A 17122-nucleotide genomic window follows, 5' to 3' on the forward strand; every position below is an offset into this window, starting at 1 on the left:
CATCAGATGCTGGGGGCCACGCGGGGTTTGAAACGCATCCGATCAGCAGGATGGTTTGACTCTCCTTCAATGCCCAGTTACCGACGGACTCGGGCAAAACAGATCAATTACATGTATGTGGGCCCAGCATTCAGAAGTTCTATAGATCAATCGGTAGAGATGTTTACCTCGACGGATCCCTGACTTCCCTCCATAAGCATGACTGCACCGAAACTTCATTACTCGGTAATGACTCCTAGTTAAAAGCTACTACAACCAGTAATCCGTTTTGTAGTTCATAGCACTGCAATATATATTTTTTTGTACCACAATATAGATAAATAACCTACGCTTTGGAGCACAATGCTAAGTTGTCTATTTTTCTTTTGACATGATCCAAAATTGGACCATCCACTGTAGCGATCCATCCAATCATGGATTACAAAGATTGTCAACAGCAATGGCAAACCTGTTATACCTCCATTTCATATACCACAACCTAGTTTCATCTTATAAAGTGTGAACTAGGTTCTGGAACGGAGCTGCCATTCTTTTATACAACAGTAGGGAACAGTGTCAGATGACAGACCACAGCTGACATATTGGAAGGTAACTGGCACCATGACTGCAGCATTTAGAGAAATACAGCATACAAGGCATGTCAGGAGAACCACAACGTCAAATCCTGTATCAGCGGTGTAAAAGACGATATCTGGAGCTTTCACAGAGAGTGGATTCGCTACAGGTCTATCATCCGCCCACGAAGAATAGCTTCAGCCTTCCTCACCTCCATCACAGGCCCAATGATGAAAACCTATGTGGATGGCACCAGTCAGATGAATTATTACCAGGACAAACATATAAAATGAACTAAAAGACTCCATAAGCTTCAGTCCTCTGATAAAACTAACAGACTCTTGTCCATTGCTGCAGTGGTATCCATTGGTTGCACATGAAACCCACAGGCATGGGATCAATGGGAATAGTTTTCAAGAAATAATTAATGATTACATAAAAGCTATAATGCAGAATATAAAGAAACCGGGCATATCTTTTTGTTCCCCAGATGCATTGTTCAATCGATGTGGTATGAGAAGACTCCCATGCCAACAGACTTGAGTACCAAGAGTAAACCTCAAGGTTGTGAAATCATATTCGATGTTTTTTCAATAAACAAGAGAACTTGTAGTTAGCCAGCTTTGGACATATTTCATTCTCTTTATCTATATTATAAATGCCTAATATAAGGACCAATTACACATTAAGTTTCATCAACACAATTTAAAGAAATACCAAGAGTACTACATGCTGTACAAACCCCATTTCTTCTTTAACTGCATCATGCATGCCCAGTATGAGACCAATAAAAAGTGACATTTACTAAATGAATTACTGATTTTGATCAATGATCATCAAAATAATTATCCACAACCACAAACACAAGAAACTAGACATTACATACCAAAATTTGCAAGACTCATACTTGATATTGCATAGCATGCATATTCACATTTGTCTAGATCAGAGAACTTTATCAGAAAGATTCAAATAAGACCTTGTACTGCTTCTACTGTACTTGTTAAAGGTATTTCTTGGGCATTTGAACAATGAAAGAATGGGATTTCTATGTGAATCTGCACATTCGTAAGGCTGAAATACTAATCATCTGCTCAGCATTTTTCATTGTCTATGACATAATTACCGCTTGTACTTATAATAACATGATTTTTAGAAGAAGCAGCAGGTCACCGACTCTGTAAGGAAAAAGGAGAAAGATAAAGACTTTACTTGGATCGTTGGAAAAATAAAAAAGACCAGATGACGAACATTACTGGTCTGGAACTTGAACATTTTAATGACATGACCATCATATGGAAAGTCTGATAGTTTATAGTAGAAAACTTTATCATCATTTTGTCGGTCTTCCAGAAAGCATTGGAGGTTACTAGCCTGGAATTCATATCATAAATAATGGTCAAAAGGTAAACACCCCAGACTACTATAAGAGATATTAAAGGCAACAAACAGTTTATATTTATGATTTTAGAGACAGTGCAGAGCCATCACAAATTCAAATAACTAATAAATTTGAGGATAAAAGTTCATCAAAATAGAAAGTTCAAATCATAGGCCTAATGCCAATAACATTAGAAAAGGGTTCGGGTTGTATATTTCGTGCAAAAGAATGATCTTCTTTCGCAATGTCAACCACTGGATCGCATCTCACACAGATCACAAAGCACTCCAAACTTTTCTTTCATCCGCCTGCCCAGATCTTGAAGTGGCCATTGCGCAAGCCAGCAGTTGAGGTCACAAAAGAAGGTGAATCATTCCTTCGCACGAAAGATACAACCCCAGTGGATTAGAAAATGCTCTTTTCCCACAGATGTTATGCAGTTTTTGGCACTGGGGACTCAGGGACCAGCTAGCATTCTTTCTTGCAAGTCATGATATGTTACAATTATGCGACCAAGGTGTTGTATCATTAATTTAGGTTAGTGCCTCATGCATAGCCAGAACAGCCCCTTCGAGATACCAACACAACCAAGTTTACCTTGTCAGGAGGACCCTTAGCACCACCAATGAGAATCTCTGCACTGCAATATACAAAACAGAATGAAACATTCAACTCAAGAAGGATAAAAGAAAATAAAAATTAACACTAACCGAATTGATATAAATAGTTTTGCAAACACATTACATGCATAATCAGCTTACTTGCAACATTCTTTTACTGATCGAATAGAGGCACCTTTTTTCCCAATAACTCGTCCCATTTTCCCTGGAGGAACATTTAGCACGGAGAGTATCTCTTCTTCAGGGACATAACCTTCAGCAGCTAGGATATCTGGGTGTAACATCAAATAAAGTCAAAAAATCATGCCACTTCAATAGAAAAGTTCAAACAATTATGCCACTTCAATATTGCCAAATTGTCCAGTAAGTTGCAAACCAAAAACTCCAATAAAAGAGACATCCTATACATAAAAGCAATACATTTCCCTGAAGCAAGCAAAAAATTTTCTTGCTTTGAGCTCTTTCATGACCCAGCCAGACCTTTGATTGCATTCCTTTTTCGAATCTTGTAAAAAGCCCTTCAATCTTTGTATTAACATCTGACAATAAATCTAACTACAGTGCATTCTCAAAAGTATATACTTAAGGTCATCGGTTTGCAAGTCAATTCTACACCAAAGAGCAGAGTAGTTATATGTTTGCAACTATTTTGGATCAATTTATCTTATGTACCCGGTGGCAACATGGAATGGAATTAGTGTTTGCCGAACCAAACCAAACAGAGCGATTCAGTCCGCACCGGACCCCGACTGAGCAGACATGAAATCGGGATGGCTCTGCGCCATTCGAATTGGTTCGGCTTATAAAACACTGCCCAATTTTCGCCAAAGGCTTGATTACTCTCCTTCTCTCTCTCCTCTTAGATGCTGACTGATGCCAACCGACTCCTTCACCCTCGAACGATATTGAAGATGAAACCCTTGCTCTCGATTAATGCCAAAGATGATGCAATCGCCCACAATCAACACAAATTATGATGCTATCGCCCCCAATCGACACCACTGAAGCCTTTGCCAACATCTCCAACTCCGATTGTCAGTTTAGGGTAAGGATTTGAGGCTTCCAGCTGCCGCTGCTGATGAGGTAAGCCCCTCTCTCCCCCCTCTCCCTCTCCCTCCATCCCTCCTTCTCTTCCTCCCTCTCCCCCCCTCCATAAGTGCCCCCCTCTCTCTCCCCATCCCCCTCCCTCCCTCCCTCCCTCGCTCGCTCTCTACCTCCCTCTCCCCCTTCCTCTCCTTCCCTCTCTCTTCCTCCCTCTCCTCCCTCTCTCCCCTCTCCCTCTCCCTTCCCTTGGTTCGGCACGCCTTAGATCCGTCTCTCCCTCCTCCTATCTCTTCCTCTCTCTCCTCCTGCTCTCCCCTCTCCCTCTCCCTTCCCTTGGTTCAGTACACCTTAGATCAATACGTTATGTATCGATACTGTACCGAACCAGTCACTAACTAGTTCAACCTCCGGTATCGGTCCAACCAACCTTAAATAGAGTCACCTCTATGTTGAGATTGGCGTCAAGGGCAATCTGAGGGTCGGAATCAAAGTTCACCATCTCAGTACTGGGCCGATACTATCCTATTACAGTATCCGGATACAGTACGATATGAGATGGCAAGGCGTACCGAGTCTCAGTACGATACGAGACAACATGCTAGTTCAGTATCGATACGGTATAGTACTAACCGATACGGTAAATCTTGGTCAGAATACACACCTTGGATGACTACTAAATTATACAACATAGTTATCAGTGTACCAAAAAGCATGCTGCACACTTTTCAGTAACCAAAGTATATCGGCTTGAAATGCATCCTACACTAAAATTTTTATTCCAAATGCCATCAACATTCCAAACTTAGAGCAGCCTTGGTATCGAAGGATGAATTATTTGCATTAGATGCACCATAAATCCCTCAGACATGTATGGAACAACATGACATCAACAGAATTTTCAGCAGCATAGCCCCAAAAACGAGTCAAAAGGCTATCTATTACCTTTCGGCTTGCATTTGACCAATCTGACACAAATCTTCTAGTCAGATAGTCAAGTTTGAACCAAATTTCATTTTTCCTTCTTTGTAGTATTTTGCAGTTTAGCCAAATTCTAAAAGCACCAGCAAATCCTAAATAGGACCCTAGGTGATAAAAATACCTCATGTACTCCATTTTTTATAACGAATTGAGTGACTTTAGAGCTGTCTTTTGTGTTTTTTCCCTAGGGTGCTTATGCTCAACTGATCTGCAGCTTCAGTTCCATATGAACTTGAAGGCAGCTTGGATGTGATTTCAATAAATTAAGGGCAAGCCCTGTACAACACCATGCCAATTCTATACAGCAAGCAGGAATTCCGGTCACAGAGTGATTTAACAACAGTAATCCTTTACCTGTTTATTTTCATTAATTTTAAATTGATTATTACTTTCACATGAACAACCTAAGTTCTATTTTGCAACAGAGAAGGGTTTGTCGGGTCCCTTGATGGTTAGAGTTGGGCTTGTCCTTTACTTGCAGGCTTCCTGAACCTACACAATGCCTACCACTGTTTGGTTCCACCTGTGCTTCTGACCCATGTCTCCTGTTAATCCCGAGATGGTGCCATATCAAGTGGACATTATAAAACTGCACACTTTACTGTGCTTTAACCATAAAAGAATTTTACAAAAATGTTGGATTTCTGACATCAAAATTAACAAATCATTAACTCTAGTTAATTCATGCCATTATCTTGCATGGCTGCATTCTCTAAATTCAGTCCTTCAAAGGATACAACACGGTCATATTTAATAGATGAGCATCCCTGTTTATCATTTAAATATATTGTGTCTCTAACTTCATGGAAGTGAAAATTTACAAAATTAATGAGTTTTCTAAGATACTCATACCATTATGTTGGCCTAAATAAACATCAGGTTTATATTTTTTAAAATTTTATTTCCTATATCCATCCATGTAACTTAATGAGTATCACAGATTGCATGCATCCAAGATCTGATATAAGCATATTCCCAATTAATTACCAAAACTAAATATGTTTCGGGTAGCAACTCCCCTGTAAATGTCAACTATAGGAATGTTAAACCAAAATGAATGATAAAACAACACTAAATTTCCACACTGTATAAAAAAAAGAAAGATCTTGTCGTGACAAAAGAAGTCAGAATTAACATGAACACAGGACAGTTGAAATCTAGTATGAACTATTTTGCTACTATGTAGTTTGAGATAGATTTTCCTAATATATTAGATTGACTGAAATATTTACATTTCATAAATTCCCTGACCACATAATCAAAAGTTCAGACAGTTGTGCATTTAGGAATTCACTCACACAAAAACAACTAGAAATTTAGTGTAATTCCTAGTGAAAAAGGCTCCTCGAACTTGGGCAGCCAAAAGCAAGGTTTGTTGTGCCCGTGCGTAGCGCAGGGCATACCTTACCATGCTGTTACCCAACTAATACTTGGTATAAGGAGCATACCGAGTCCCTATATGCCAAACCGACCCCTATACCGGACCAGTACCAAGATTGCGAACCTTGGTCATGAAAAACTTGGTCAAGAGGGTGTTGTTATTTCTGCAGGCCCTGTGAACAACACCTCAAAGCTATAGATATGAATGGTGATTATTTTTCAATTATTGCATGCACGTATGGACCTTTAGTATAAATTATCTCATAGAAATACAACTATACATTTAATGTACAACACATGATATTAAATTTGCATCGCATTACCAGGTGCATGGAACAGACAGCTTTATCACAAATTAATTTTACATGATAAAACGTAACCATGAGTCTTTAACATTTATTTATCTATTTATGGTTAGCTATACAGAGTCATAACTAGCAGTTGCCTGAATGTTCAAATTACTACTTAACATGATCACTATATGTGATAATTTAATTCTAAATTTGAGCATTCAACAAATAAACATTGAAACATTAGTTGCTTCTGTTGAAAATAAGTATTGAAGTAAACTTGGCTGCAGGAGTGGGAAAGCAAAGCCAAAAGTTGAAGGATGCAGAATCATCGAGGCAGGCCTATTCATAGGAATTATAAAACTTAAATCTTCTTCTTTTATTTTTCTTCTCTTAGAAAACACTTAGGTATGGAATTTCATGATAAAACAACAATACATGCATCTGAGATTGAACTATGGCTCAGTTAAAAGAATATACCAGCAATAAAAAAATTTGATGCAATACAATCTTAACCTTGATCCCATTAAGAATGGAGATCAGTTTCTGATTTCCCAGATATTTCCCTATCAAAGGGTCTATCTACTCACTGAATTTTATATTTCCATCAATTAAATTCAAAGAATAGTCATTCATGCCCCGACCCCTCAAACTGGTTGTTAAATTAATAATGACAAGAAAATCTCTATTATTTTCATCAATTTCCCTTCCTTTAGTGTAAAAATTTAAAAACAAAGACTGTGAAAAAAAAATAATAAAACAAGCTGGGAGGAGACACACTTGATGAACCTAATGTCAAAGTACATAGATGTTAATCACTCAATAAGATTCCAATCTCAAATTGAAAAGGCATCACACAACTGATTGATTAGATGCTCTCACCTATGCCTTCTTCAAGAATATAAGGAAAATGATTGGAAAATATTAAATATTTTTCACATAATAAAGTTTGTATGAGAAAATAGACACTTCTATAGACAATCTTATCCACACCAACCTCAATGCTAGACCTTTCCATAATCAAAGAAAACATAGAACTGGCTTAACTTACAAAAAATGAACAAGAAAATCCCATATGAAAAAAATGTCCAACCACTCTTAATATAACCTCTGAGGACTATAAGATCAATTCAACATCTAAATGAAATACCAAAGTTCAACATGAATCCAAGTCAAAAATAGGATTTCAAAAAGAAGATACACGAGGTTTCATCCATTAAAAAGAATTCTGCCACCACTTAAGCACCGATACTACTCATAATTGCATCATCACGTACATCCTTTTTATCTGTTCAATTCATTTTCCCTGTCCACAATTTCTATAAACAGAGGCCTATTTATGGTAACTAAACTATTTTTTTACCAGCTCAAACTACTAACATCCTCTTTTAACATTTAAGCTACCTTAGACACTGGACAAGGTTGAGCATATAAAGGCAATCTGAGCCCCTTTACAGCTTTTACATCATGAAGCTTTTGCAATTCATTCCCATCAAGTGCTAGTTTCCATATCAGGGAAGGCATTTTGAGATCCTATCTGATCTTGCTTTTTTGCATGACTTCAGTTTATATGTGTCATCCATCCTGTCCCAAAAGGAAAACTTAACCCAAAATAAGCAGAGCAGATCTCCATCCATGCACATTACTATAATAATGTTGGGTAACTACATGCCACCAAAGTTGCATTAGCATGCAGAAAGTGCTGGTCTAGCAGGCATCACAATGATACTCTAGGGATTTTTTTGTCTCCTTCTATGGCATAGTGGTCTAATTATATGGGGAGAACTGAGTAGGCTAAGAAAATATGGGATGGCTATCTTTTAGCTTGTAAAGCAATCATATAATCATGATGAGAATTTGATATGTGGACATAGGCATGCTTGATATTTAATCAGCACTGAAATAACATGTTTCTTTCTAGACATAAAGACCTGGAAGAGTGGGAAGACGAGGCCAATCAGCAAAGTCATTATCATTGATGCAGAAACATCTACAGTACAGTGAGCCACGGACTGCAAGATGCCATAGGGATCTTTTGTTCAACTTCTCCATCATTTTGTGATAGATGTAGAGGAGAAAGCGGACATCATCAGCAGCAGCACGGATCATCATTTCAGACATTGGTCTGTATGTCCAATATGCAGGGTCCTGAAAAAGAAAGGTTGAAAACATCAGCTCCATATAAGTTAAACTCAAGATATTTAATACATGTCTAATGCAAGGCCAATTTAATTTAGTAAATTAAACCAACAGTAAATTAAAGTGCAAAGGCACTTATGTAATTCAACCTGAGCCATTCATTCTCACTAGGAAAAAATATAAAAATGAATACCTATTTTCCTGTCCCACAACAAAAATTAATTGATGGCTATTAAACAAGAACAATTCAGACTTACAGAGAATTATTATCATTTTAAAAATTAACTACATTTTTAGATGATGCTATGTTTGTTAACACCATCCAGAAATAGTTTTAGTTGTTATGCCAGTTGGTACCATTATAAAAACATATGTTACCGGGAGAAGAGTGGCACTATAGGCATTTGCTCGGTTACCTTTGATACTGATAACTATGCCAAAAGCAATTTTTATCACTGCCATCAGTGCTCATACAAGCTGCAATGTCATTGATAGCATTGATAACTTTCTAAATGGTAAGGCCATGATAGCGAATTTCTTTTCACACACATGAATAAAAGCCATCAACTATTCATGATTAATCTGATAAACATATGGTTAATATGGTTGCAATTTTAATCCAAGCAAATTAAAATTTCAATCTTGCCAGTTGCTCCCTGAAGATAGTAGCCAAAATAAACATCACAGGCGGAGTGCAATGCTTTTTTATTTCCCCAAAAGTCACATCAACACTAATGATCCAATTGAGAGCAATATTTGATGCAATTTCACATAATAATCGGCATGTTAGGCTAACCTGCCTTAGAAGAACACGCACTTCTTCCTTTTCCAGGTATGATTTTCCTACATAAAGAAGTCAAAAATCATTGCCATGGGAACATTGAAATAAGGACACAAAGAAGAAAAAGATTTCATCTCATCTTCAAAATCATTTTTTAAAAAACTATATTGAAGCAAAGTAATCAACAAAAAGCATAAATGACACGCAATCATGGAGGATGGAAGGAACTAGAACATAATTAGCAAGACAAACATTTTACGACATTTATTTTTTAAAAAATATTCACATTTTAGACAACTACAATATACTACAATAATTTATGAATCAGTTGTATGTCAACAAGCCTTAGTCCATCCATATGGGCTTGGCTTTATTTCAAGGTATGATCCCTAAGTGTGACAAATGTTTTATAACTGGCCCACTTCCCAACAAAGGCAATATTGGACAAGAGATAAGCGCACGTTAGACCTAGAAGGCTAGGTAGCAGACAAAAAATTTGCCTTGTTAGCTTTTTGGTTTAAGATGTCCATATATTATTTCATATAATCTACTAGTCATAAATTTATAACAAATTATCAAATAAACATAAGAAGAATCCATCATGTTATCCCGCAGTTTTCCTCAATGAACAGGATAAGGGTTATCTGACATCCATGATAAGCAGTATAACATGTGCACTGGATTTTTTACATTCACTATTACGCCTTGTGTGATATTTTCAAGTAAAGGTAGCTGCTGCATTTCCTAATCACATTAATGCAAGCAACTTGTTCACTGACAACATGCAAAAATAGTAACAGTAGTTTCATCAAAAAAAGGCAAGAGAAACATGAAAATGAATCAATTATAGACACTTACAAGAAGTTCATAACTCTGGATCTTTCCACTATATAGTTAAAACAACTCATACTTTATTTGATACCAAAATTTCATCAAGGTAAATGAAAAGCTTAGGTCCAGAAAGTACCACCATAACGAGGATCAGCAAGAAGGCCAACAAAAGATATATAGTCATCAGGTGATCGCTTCCTTCCTTCTTGCTCCTCGATCAGAGAATAGGCAATCTGCACGAGCAACACCACTGAGAATGTCATCTTCTCTAACAGCACTTCCATATTCTAAAAATTATGTTCACTTTTTCCTTAGGTAAATTCAAAATGCAACTGCTGAATGCAGTGACAGCCCGTCCTTTTTAGGAAAGAATCTGTTTGAAATGGTGTTTGGGTTAAATTTAAGAATACAAATAAAATATTTTCTAAGCATGAATTTTGAAGCCACATCATGTCAAAATTTGAAAGCAACAGTACAGAAACAAAATACTAAGTAGTAGTATCATGCAATTACATGGTATGAAAAAAACATGTTCTATTGATAAAGACTAATCCTTTATATCAAAAAGAGAAAAAATTGAATTGTTGTTTACCTGGGTATCCACAACATTGTGCAGTTTGATGCCAAATTGAAAATATAAAGCCTGCATGCAGTAAATGAGATTTGAATATGTTGGTATATATGGAGAACATCTTTCAATGAGAATGGATAACAGCAAGAGCAACTTAAAGCTGAACAGACCTCACTGTCCCGTTTGCAATCATGAATAACTTTTGTGATGTAACTAGACTCAAGTGCAGGCTTACAAGCTTGCATCAGTGCCTTCCCACCCTCAACAGCATCAACCAAGTATACGGCATCTGGGAAAGCAAGCTAAAATAGAAACAAAGAAAATGCTTAAAACACGAGGGCAATCCTCCAAAACCCATTATTCTCATCGTCATTCTTTCGAGATGAAGGGCGCCCACCGGACGATAAAGGAAAACAGCCAGTTCTTCCAGGCGAACTCCAATAAAAATAAAGTTTAGTAGAAAATCCATCTGATGCACAATTCATAGTGCTACAAGTACAATATTGTTTAAATCATGATCAAACATACTCTATAATTCAGGAAGATCACCTAAACTATATTTAACAAATAGTAGTTCGGTTCGAACCCATGTGAATCACAATTCTGATCTTTTGATCCTATTGAATCAGACAATTTAGGGAGGATGAATTAAAATGCAGCTCTAGAGAGTAATGTAATCTTCAAATCCATTTGGAAACTTGAATAAAATTTTGTAAAACAAGACTCATTATATAACTCAGATTACTGATAGCAATGGAGACCCTTTGAGCACAAGCTGTAACAAAGATGAGGACCATGAAGTTTAAGTACAGTAAAAGTAGGAGAGATGGAGGTAGGAATGAGTAGGGCCAACATCAGACAAAAGAAGTAGAAATGCCATAGTTTGAACATAGGCAGAGTAGCTTTAAACAATGAGAGCATCTGCAAGATAGGACAAATGGTTATGTGAAGAGACGTGAGTAGAGGAAACTTGGATCAGATAATAATAAATAATTTCAATACACTAACCTTTTTATATGACCTGGCTATGACAAATGAATCAATAGCAAAATGAGATCCATACGAAGAATAACCAAAATTGATATAGTAAGATCTTTCATCCATTATGTTCATTCATGAGGTAGCATATGCTTTTAGTCTATTTTAATCAAGATGTATAAGTAGAATCCAGCCCGAAGAATCAAAATATGCTTCAAACTAATTTGAATCAAAAATATTTAAGCAAATATTGGTCACAAACAAATATGTTGAAAATGTATGTCAGAAGTTCTCAGTGAGAAAATACATTGAACACCATGGAACATAATGCCAAGTGTTTGATCATCATAAGTGCCTAACCATAACCATCAAGGCCTTCTCTCAACTATTGTAGGCCAGCTTTATGAACCCACATTTGCCAAGCATTCCTATCTGCATGTGTATGTGGTTGCCTGTGGCATGTGCATTTTTGCATTTGTGTGTGGCTGCATGTTTGTGTGCATTCATGCACATGTGGCCCCGTAGAAATTTATTTGCCAATAATTCCTATTTGTGTGTGTGCTTATGTACCTTCACGATTGTGGCTTTATAAGTTCTATTTCACATAAGTAACTAAACATAATAATGGTGGAAGCTTCAAATAAGTCACGTAATCACTGCATGGAAAAAAGTGTAGGGAAGGGAATGTAGGAGGTTTAAAGCTAGAGAAAAATTCTTTCATTCAACTCTGTAAAAAAGTTTAATAATCTATACTATATATAAAAGTACCAATAATTTCTGTCCAGAAGAGATCATAAGCTTTGGATTTTATTGACTTGATATCAACCACCAACAGCTCACCATCCACACCCTCAATTCTTTTCCTAGAACTCAACAGTTTTGATTGAATGCTACAACATCTCAACCTTACACAATACCGGATATTCCTTAACAATTGATTTGTGAATTTGATTTTCCTTGTTGGATTTGGTTCTCATAACTTGCCAAAAAAATTTATTATTTATTCAATACATTTTGGTACATGAAATTTTTCTCTCTCTACTTATTTTATTGTTGTCTTAAGCTTTTATTTTTATAGTGAGAAGCTATTGCTTTTCACCTTATCAAGTGTATCGTCGATTTGGTTTTGACCTTTGTCCATTATTATAGCTATGCTTGGTTAGGAAAAAGGGGAGAAAAACTGTAGAGCCATGTAACTTTAATCCCTTGTGTATCAGTTGCTCTTGAAGAAACTTTCTAATGGATGAGAGGTACATTGGCTAGGCTCCTCAGGGTCGTCAATTTGCAAGCTTCCTATTAAAAACCTCATTTCTTCTCTTCATCTACTGTTTGGTTATTAACTCCAATTTGGCAAAAACACCCTCCTGAGTTCAAACTTACTCGCACAAAGATGGCCAGCTGGCTTCCTGCATCCAAACTACCCACCAACTCTTACCCATGGTGTCTAAAGGCTTTTGAGTCAAAAGGGCTTACTCTTATCAATTCTGATGTATCTACATGGAAACTGATACGAATGCAATACGTTTTGAGCACGATATAGCATGAGGTGAAGAGTGCTGGAATGCTAAACTTTTGTCTCATTTCTTATTAGAAACAGTTGAGATTATTTTATGAAGACTATGAGTCTTTTGAAAAAAATATACAAAGTTTTTTTAATCTCTGAACATAGTAAAGCTATGTCTCAAACCAGTTTACTAATATAGGTTTAAATTTATTTTGATGTATGTACAATTATAACTTTGGGTTTTAACAGTTACTGTTCTGCATGTGCATTTGCACATAAATGTTCGCTAGTATTTCTAAGAAGTGGTTACAAATGCTTACCAAGAAAAAGAAATACATATCCAGTGGCTAAAGTAACACATTATCTGAAGCATGATTTAAGACTACAACAATGTAGCTTTTTATCATGTCATAAATTTTCACTAAAAATTAAAGATAAAACTTGACCTTACACTGGAACATGTTAAGTTTATATTGATAAGTGCTGAACACTATGCTACTTTGCTGAATTAATATCATCTTGTGGAATAGTGGGATATGCATGAAGCAAGGTGATCGATTTTTTAGTAGCTGAATTAGCTAAATAAACTGAAACTTAAGGTCGTAGCCATACATCAAGTATAAATAAATGCAATTATGTGCAAATTGCTTATTCAAGCATATAAGGATTACACGCCATTCATTGTGAGCAAATAAAAATTGAAAAAAGAAAAGGTAGGTAACCTGCATTACACAAAGAGCTCCATTTCGACAAAGGTCAACACCCTCACAATCAAATCCAATGATCAGTTGCCTATCGACTGAGGGATACAGAAATTCAGCTGGAAGTTGAGAAGCATGGGTGACGATATGGATAGGAACTAATAAGAATTGGGCATCATCATCTGAAAGGGAGCCACCTGCATGATATAAAGAAAACAGCTGGGCATTACTGCTACAGTAAGGAAACATGTACTTAACAGCCACAGCATAAGTCAACAAAACCAGACAACTATGACCGGACACAAGAAATTAAGAAAACACTGAAATGAAAATGCACTAAATATTAGCATCTTCAGAAGAAAATGTACTGCAGATGAGTCATAAATGTTACGTGACTAAAGTGTTAGTCTAGCATTTCAATAATATGTGAGCCATAACATTTCAATAATATGCCAACCATAAGCTCCAACGGTATATATAGGATTACTTCATGCATCTGATTTGAGTAAGGATTGCAGAAATAACTTCCTTCTAGTATGTTTAGCAATCAATTCAAAAGCTTAAAGGAAATGGTTAGCAAGATTATCACCGATACATACTCTCTGGAAGATTGGATCTTTATATGTAACTATAAAGACTAGTTCCTGGCCCTGATAATCACTTCAGAGTAATCAATTCACTATGACAATGACATTGCTCTCTCACTGTGTGTGTAAGAATATGGTTATATCCATTTTCACTATTGAATTTCACAAATAGATGTAACCTATAAATGATTGAATCCTCTAATTTCTCTAAACATAATTAAACTGCATCACATGAACAGTTTTTTATCCTCGTATTGCTTAAGGTGAAAAGGAGAGAGAAATTAAAAGTATGATGTCTTGTTTAAGCAACATAAACAATAGTTAAGTTAGATCTTACAGCAAAACCCCCTTAGCAGTACAAACAGGCATAACAAGCAAAAGAGAAATGAAAAGACCATAAAAACTTGAAATCCAAGAGGGCATGGACATAGGAGATCTTGATAATATAAATTTCATCGTAAGCTTTACGTTCAACCAAAGCAGCAACAAACCTTTTCCTTTATCTGTAGGTCTCCATGGTTAGGGCAGAACATATGGCGCAAGGTTGTACATTATCAAAAAAGATACCAGCTAAAAATAATCAGCGTGGACCAAAAATAGAAGGAACAATAGGTAATTGGATGTTTTTAACATGAAAATAAACCCAATATTATTATCTTTCAAAAATGTCATTTCACTCTTTTTGATCTATGATCAGATTTTCGTGAATAAGATAGTTGATCTTTTTGATACAATAGTACCAAGATAAATTACAGTTGAAAAGTAGGCTTTGAGTTCTTTTTGAATTGTTTCTCAATTATTATTTTTTTTTAAAAAAAATCTAAAAATATCCACCTTGTGGCAACTCCAAGATAGAAACGCAAGCATGACAGTATGACCAGTAATATGACATCAAAATCATAAGAACTATCAAAAGAAACCAGAGCAAACAAGCATCTCAATAAACAACAAAACATACAAACACAGAAGAGATCTAAAACAGAGAAATAACTCTTTCTAAATGTGGATGAGCTTTCTTTGGTCCAAAAATCCACTGATGTGACATACATTATGGAATCTTCGACGTCAACGAAGAAGAAAAACCGATGCGGCATTAAAAACATATGAATTACCAGATGTCCTTAAAATCATAAGAATTACCAAATTTCCATGTCAGGGCATCAACAACAGCCATAAAACAAAAATCACAACAAGAACCAAATGCAAAAGCTTCATAAAGACAGACGAATGATCAAAACCTTCAAACAGTCTCCAAGAAACAGCCAACAAGTCCAAGAAACAAATGCAAAACCCAAAATAGGCAAGAACCCACGAAAAAAGGGCATCGAAACAAAGAAACGAGAAGGCAGCTGATTGCAGTAACGATCGCAGCAAAACCCACATCAAAAGCCATCACCAAAACCTCCGATAAACGGCTACAAGGTCCCGGATTCAAACGTTAACCCCAAGACAAGCGAAAAAGTTTCAGCAAGCAACGAAATCCGCAAGCGAGATGCCATCAGAGATCGAAAAAGAATACATAGAAAAAAGAAAGCAAATCGCTGCAGGGACGATCGGATGGGCGAATTAGAGGAGAATCGCGAGCACCTGGAGACGTTAGGAGAGGGACGAGAGTCCGGTTGAGAGGAGGATCGGAGGCCATGCGATCGGAGCTCGAGGATTACTTGAATCCTCCCCCGAGGCCGAGGGTTTCTTGAATTCCAACCCGGGGGAGAACGGGATCGATGGATTGAGACTTCAGAACATTAGGCCTCGAGGGTATCCCGATTCCCGGCTCCCCCTCCACCGAGCAGCTCCGTCGATTCCAGTACCCACTAATAAATTAGGGACCGGAGCATTATGGGAACAATTGAATTTTTGACACGTTTTGTTTTTGGTCCCCAGCTTTTGCATCATAAATGTACAGGCTAGCGTACAACCGCGCGAGATGCAGTTTTTTTTTTTTTAATGAATTATAAAAAACGTCATAAAATAGATAATAAAAATAGAATAAAATATAATAAAATATAAAAATATAATTATTTATGATATAAATTTTTGACATTAATATTATAACATACTATCATTATGCAAATTTCTACTGCTGCAACTACTACTAATAATAATATATTTATCAATATAATAAAATAATAATGTATCATAAGTTTATGATCTAATTTGTATATAATAATAAATAAAAAAAATTGGATCTATGAATATTTAAATACGATATAGTGAGGTCATTAGTGTAATCCAATAATCTATGCCGAATATTAGTAGGGTATAAGATTAATAAAAATTATCTTCCATTAATATCGGCATATATTAAGCGACTATGGTTATTAATAATATCATTAATTTCTACACAAATTTAGCATACCAATGAATCATTTATTTAATAAACATATATTAAGTATATATTAACATATGTTAAGCAAATAGAATCATTGATAATATCATTAATTTTTGTATCAATTTAGTGTACTAATAAAATATTTATTAATATAGTTTAATAATCCAATAATCTTCGTATTAATAATATTATATTGATATATTTTGATAAAAAATGTATTAAATAAGAGCTATAGCTACTATCCAAAATAAAGAGTTCAATTAAGAACATCATTAATAAAAGTATCCACATAGTTGACAAAGAGCACCGTATAGATACCTATATTAGATACGGCACATAGCCGATGGAGAGCATTATTATTTGTTGTAGAGACCCACGTTTGAGTTGGGCCGGCCTCTGAGAAGGGCGGCCCAACTCGTGAAAATGGGGGAGGGAGTCTCCCGAATCGAA

At 36.1% G+C, this 17122-nt stretch overlaps 1 protein-coding gene across 3 annotated transcripts; it reads right to left on the reverse strand.

The window, feature by feature from the left end:
- Positions 1-271: 271 nt before the first annotated feature.
- LOC103712959 lies at positions 272-16186 on the reverse strand. Of its 3 annotated transcripts, none has more exons than XR_605015.4 (10): positions 15928-16184; positions 13775-13950; positions 10741-10872; positions 10592-10642; positions 10136-10232; positions 9184-9230; positions 8180-8396; positions 2681-2827; positions 2534-2576; positions 272-793 (listed from the first exon to the last, which is right to left on the reverse strand). XR_605015.4 is itself a non-coding variant. In XM_008799679.4 (10 exons), exons 1-10 carry the CDS (start codon positions 15980-15982, stop codon positions 719-721), a joined length of 1023 nt encoding a protein of 340 aa, XP_008797901.1. In that variant the 5' UTR covers positions 15983-16183; the 3' UTR covers positions 272-718. The 3 variants fall into 3 exon arrangements, 2 of the variants coding, with proteins under 2 accessions (XP_008797901.1, XP_026662691.1); XM_008799679.4 differs by having other exon boundaries at positions 2698-2827; positions 15928-16183; XM_026806890.2 differs by lacking the exon at positions 272-793 and adding an exon at positions 1625-1929 and having other exon boundaries at positions 2698-2827; positions 15928-16186.
- Positions 16187-17122: the final 936 nt, after the last annotated feature.

The sequence above is a fragment of the Phoenix dactylifera genome, chromosome 4 (assembly GCF_009389715.1).
Source record: "Phoenix dactylifera cultivar Barhee BC4 chromosome 4, palm_55x_up_171113_PBpolish2nd_filt_p, whole genome shotgun sequence".
In the NCBI taxonomy this organism is placed as follows: domain Eukaryota; kingdom Viridiplantae; phylum Streptophyta; class Magnoliopsida; order Arecales; family Arecaceae; genus Phoenix; species Phoenix dactylifera.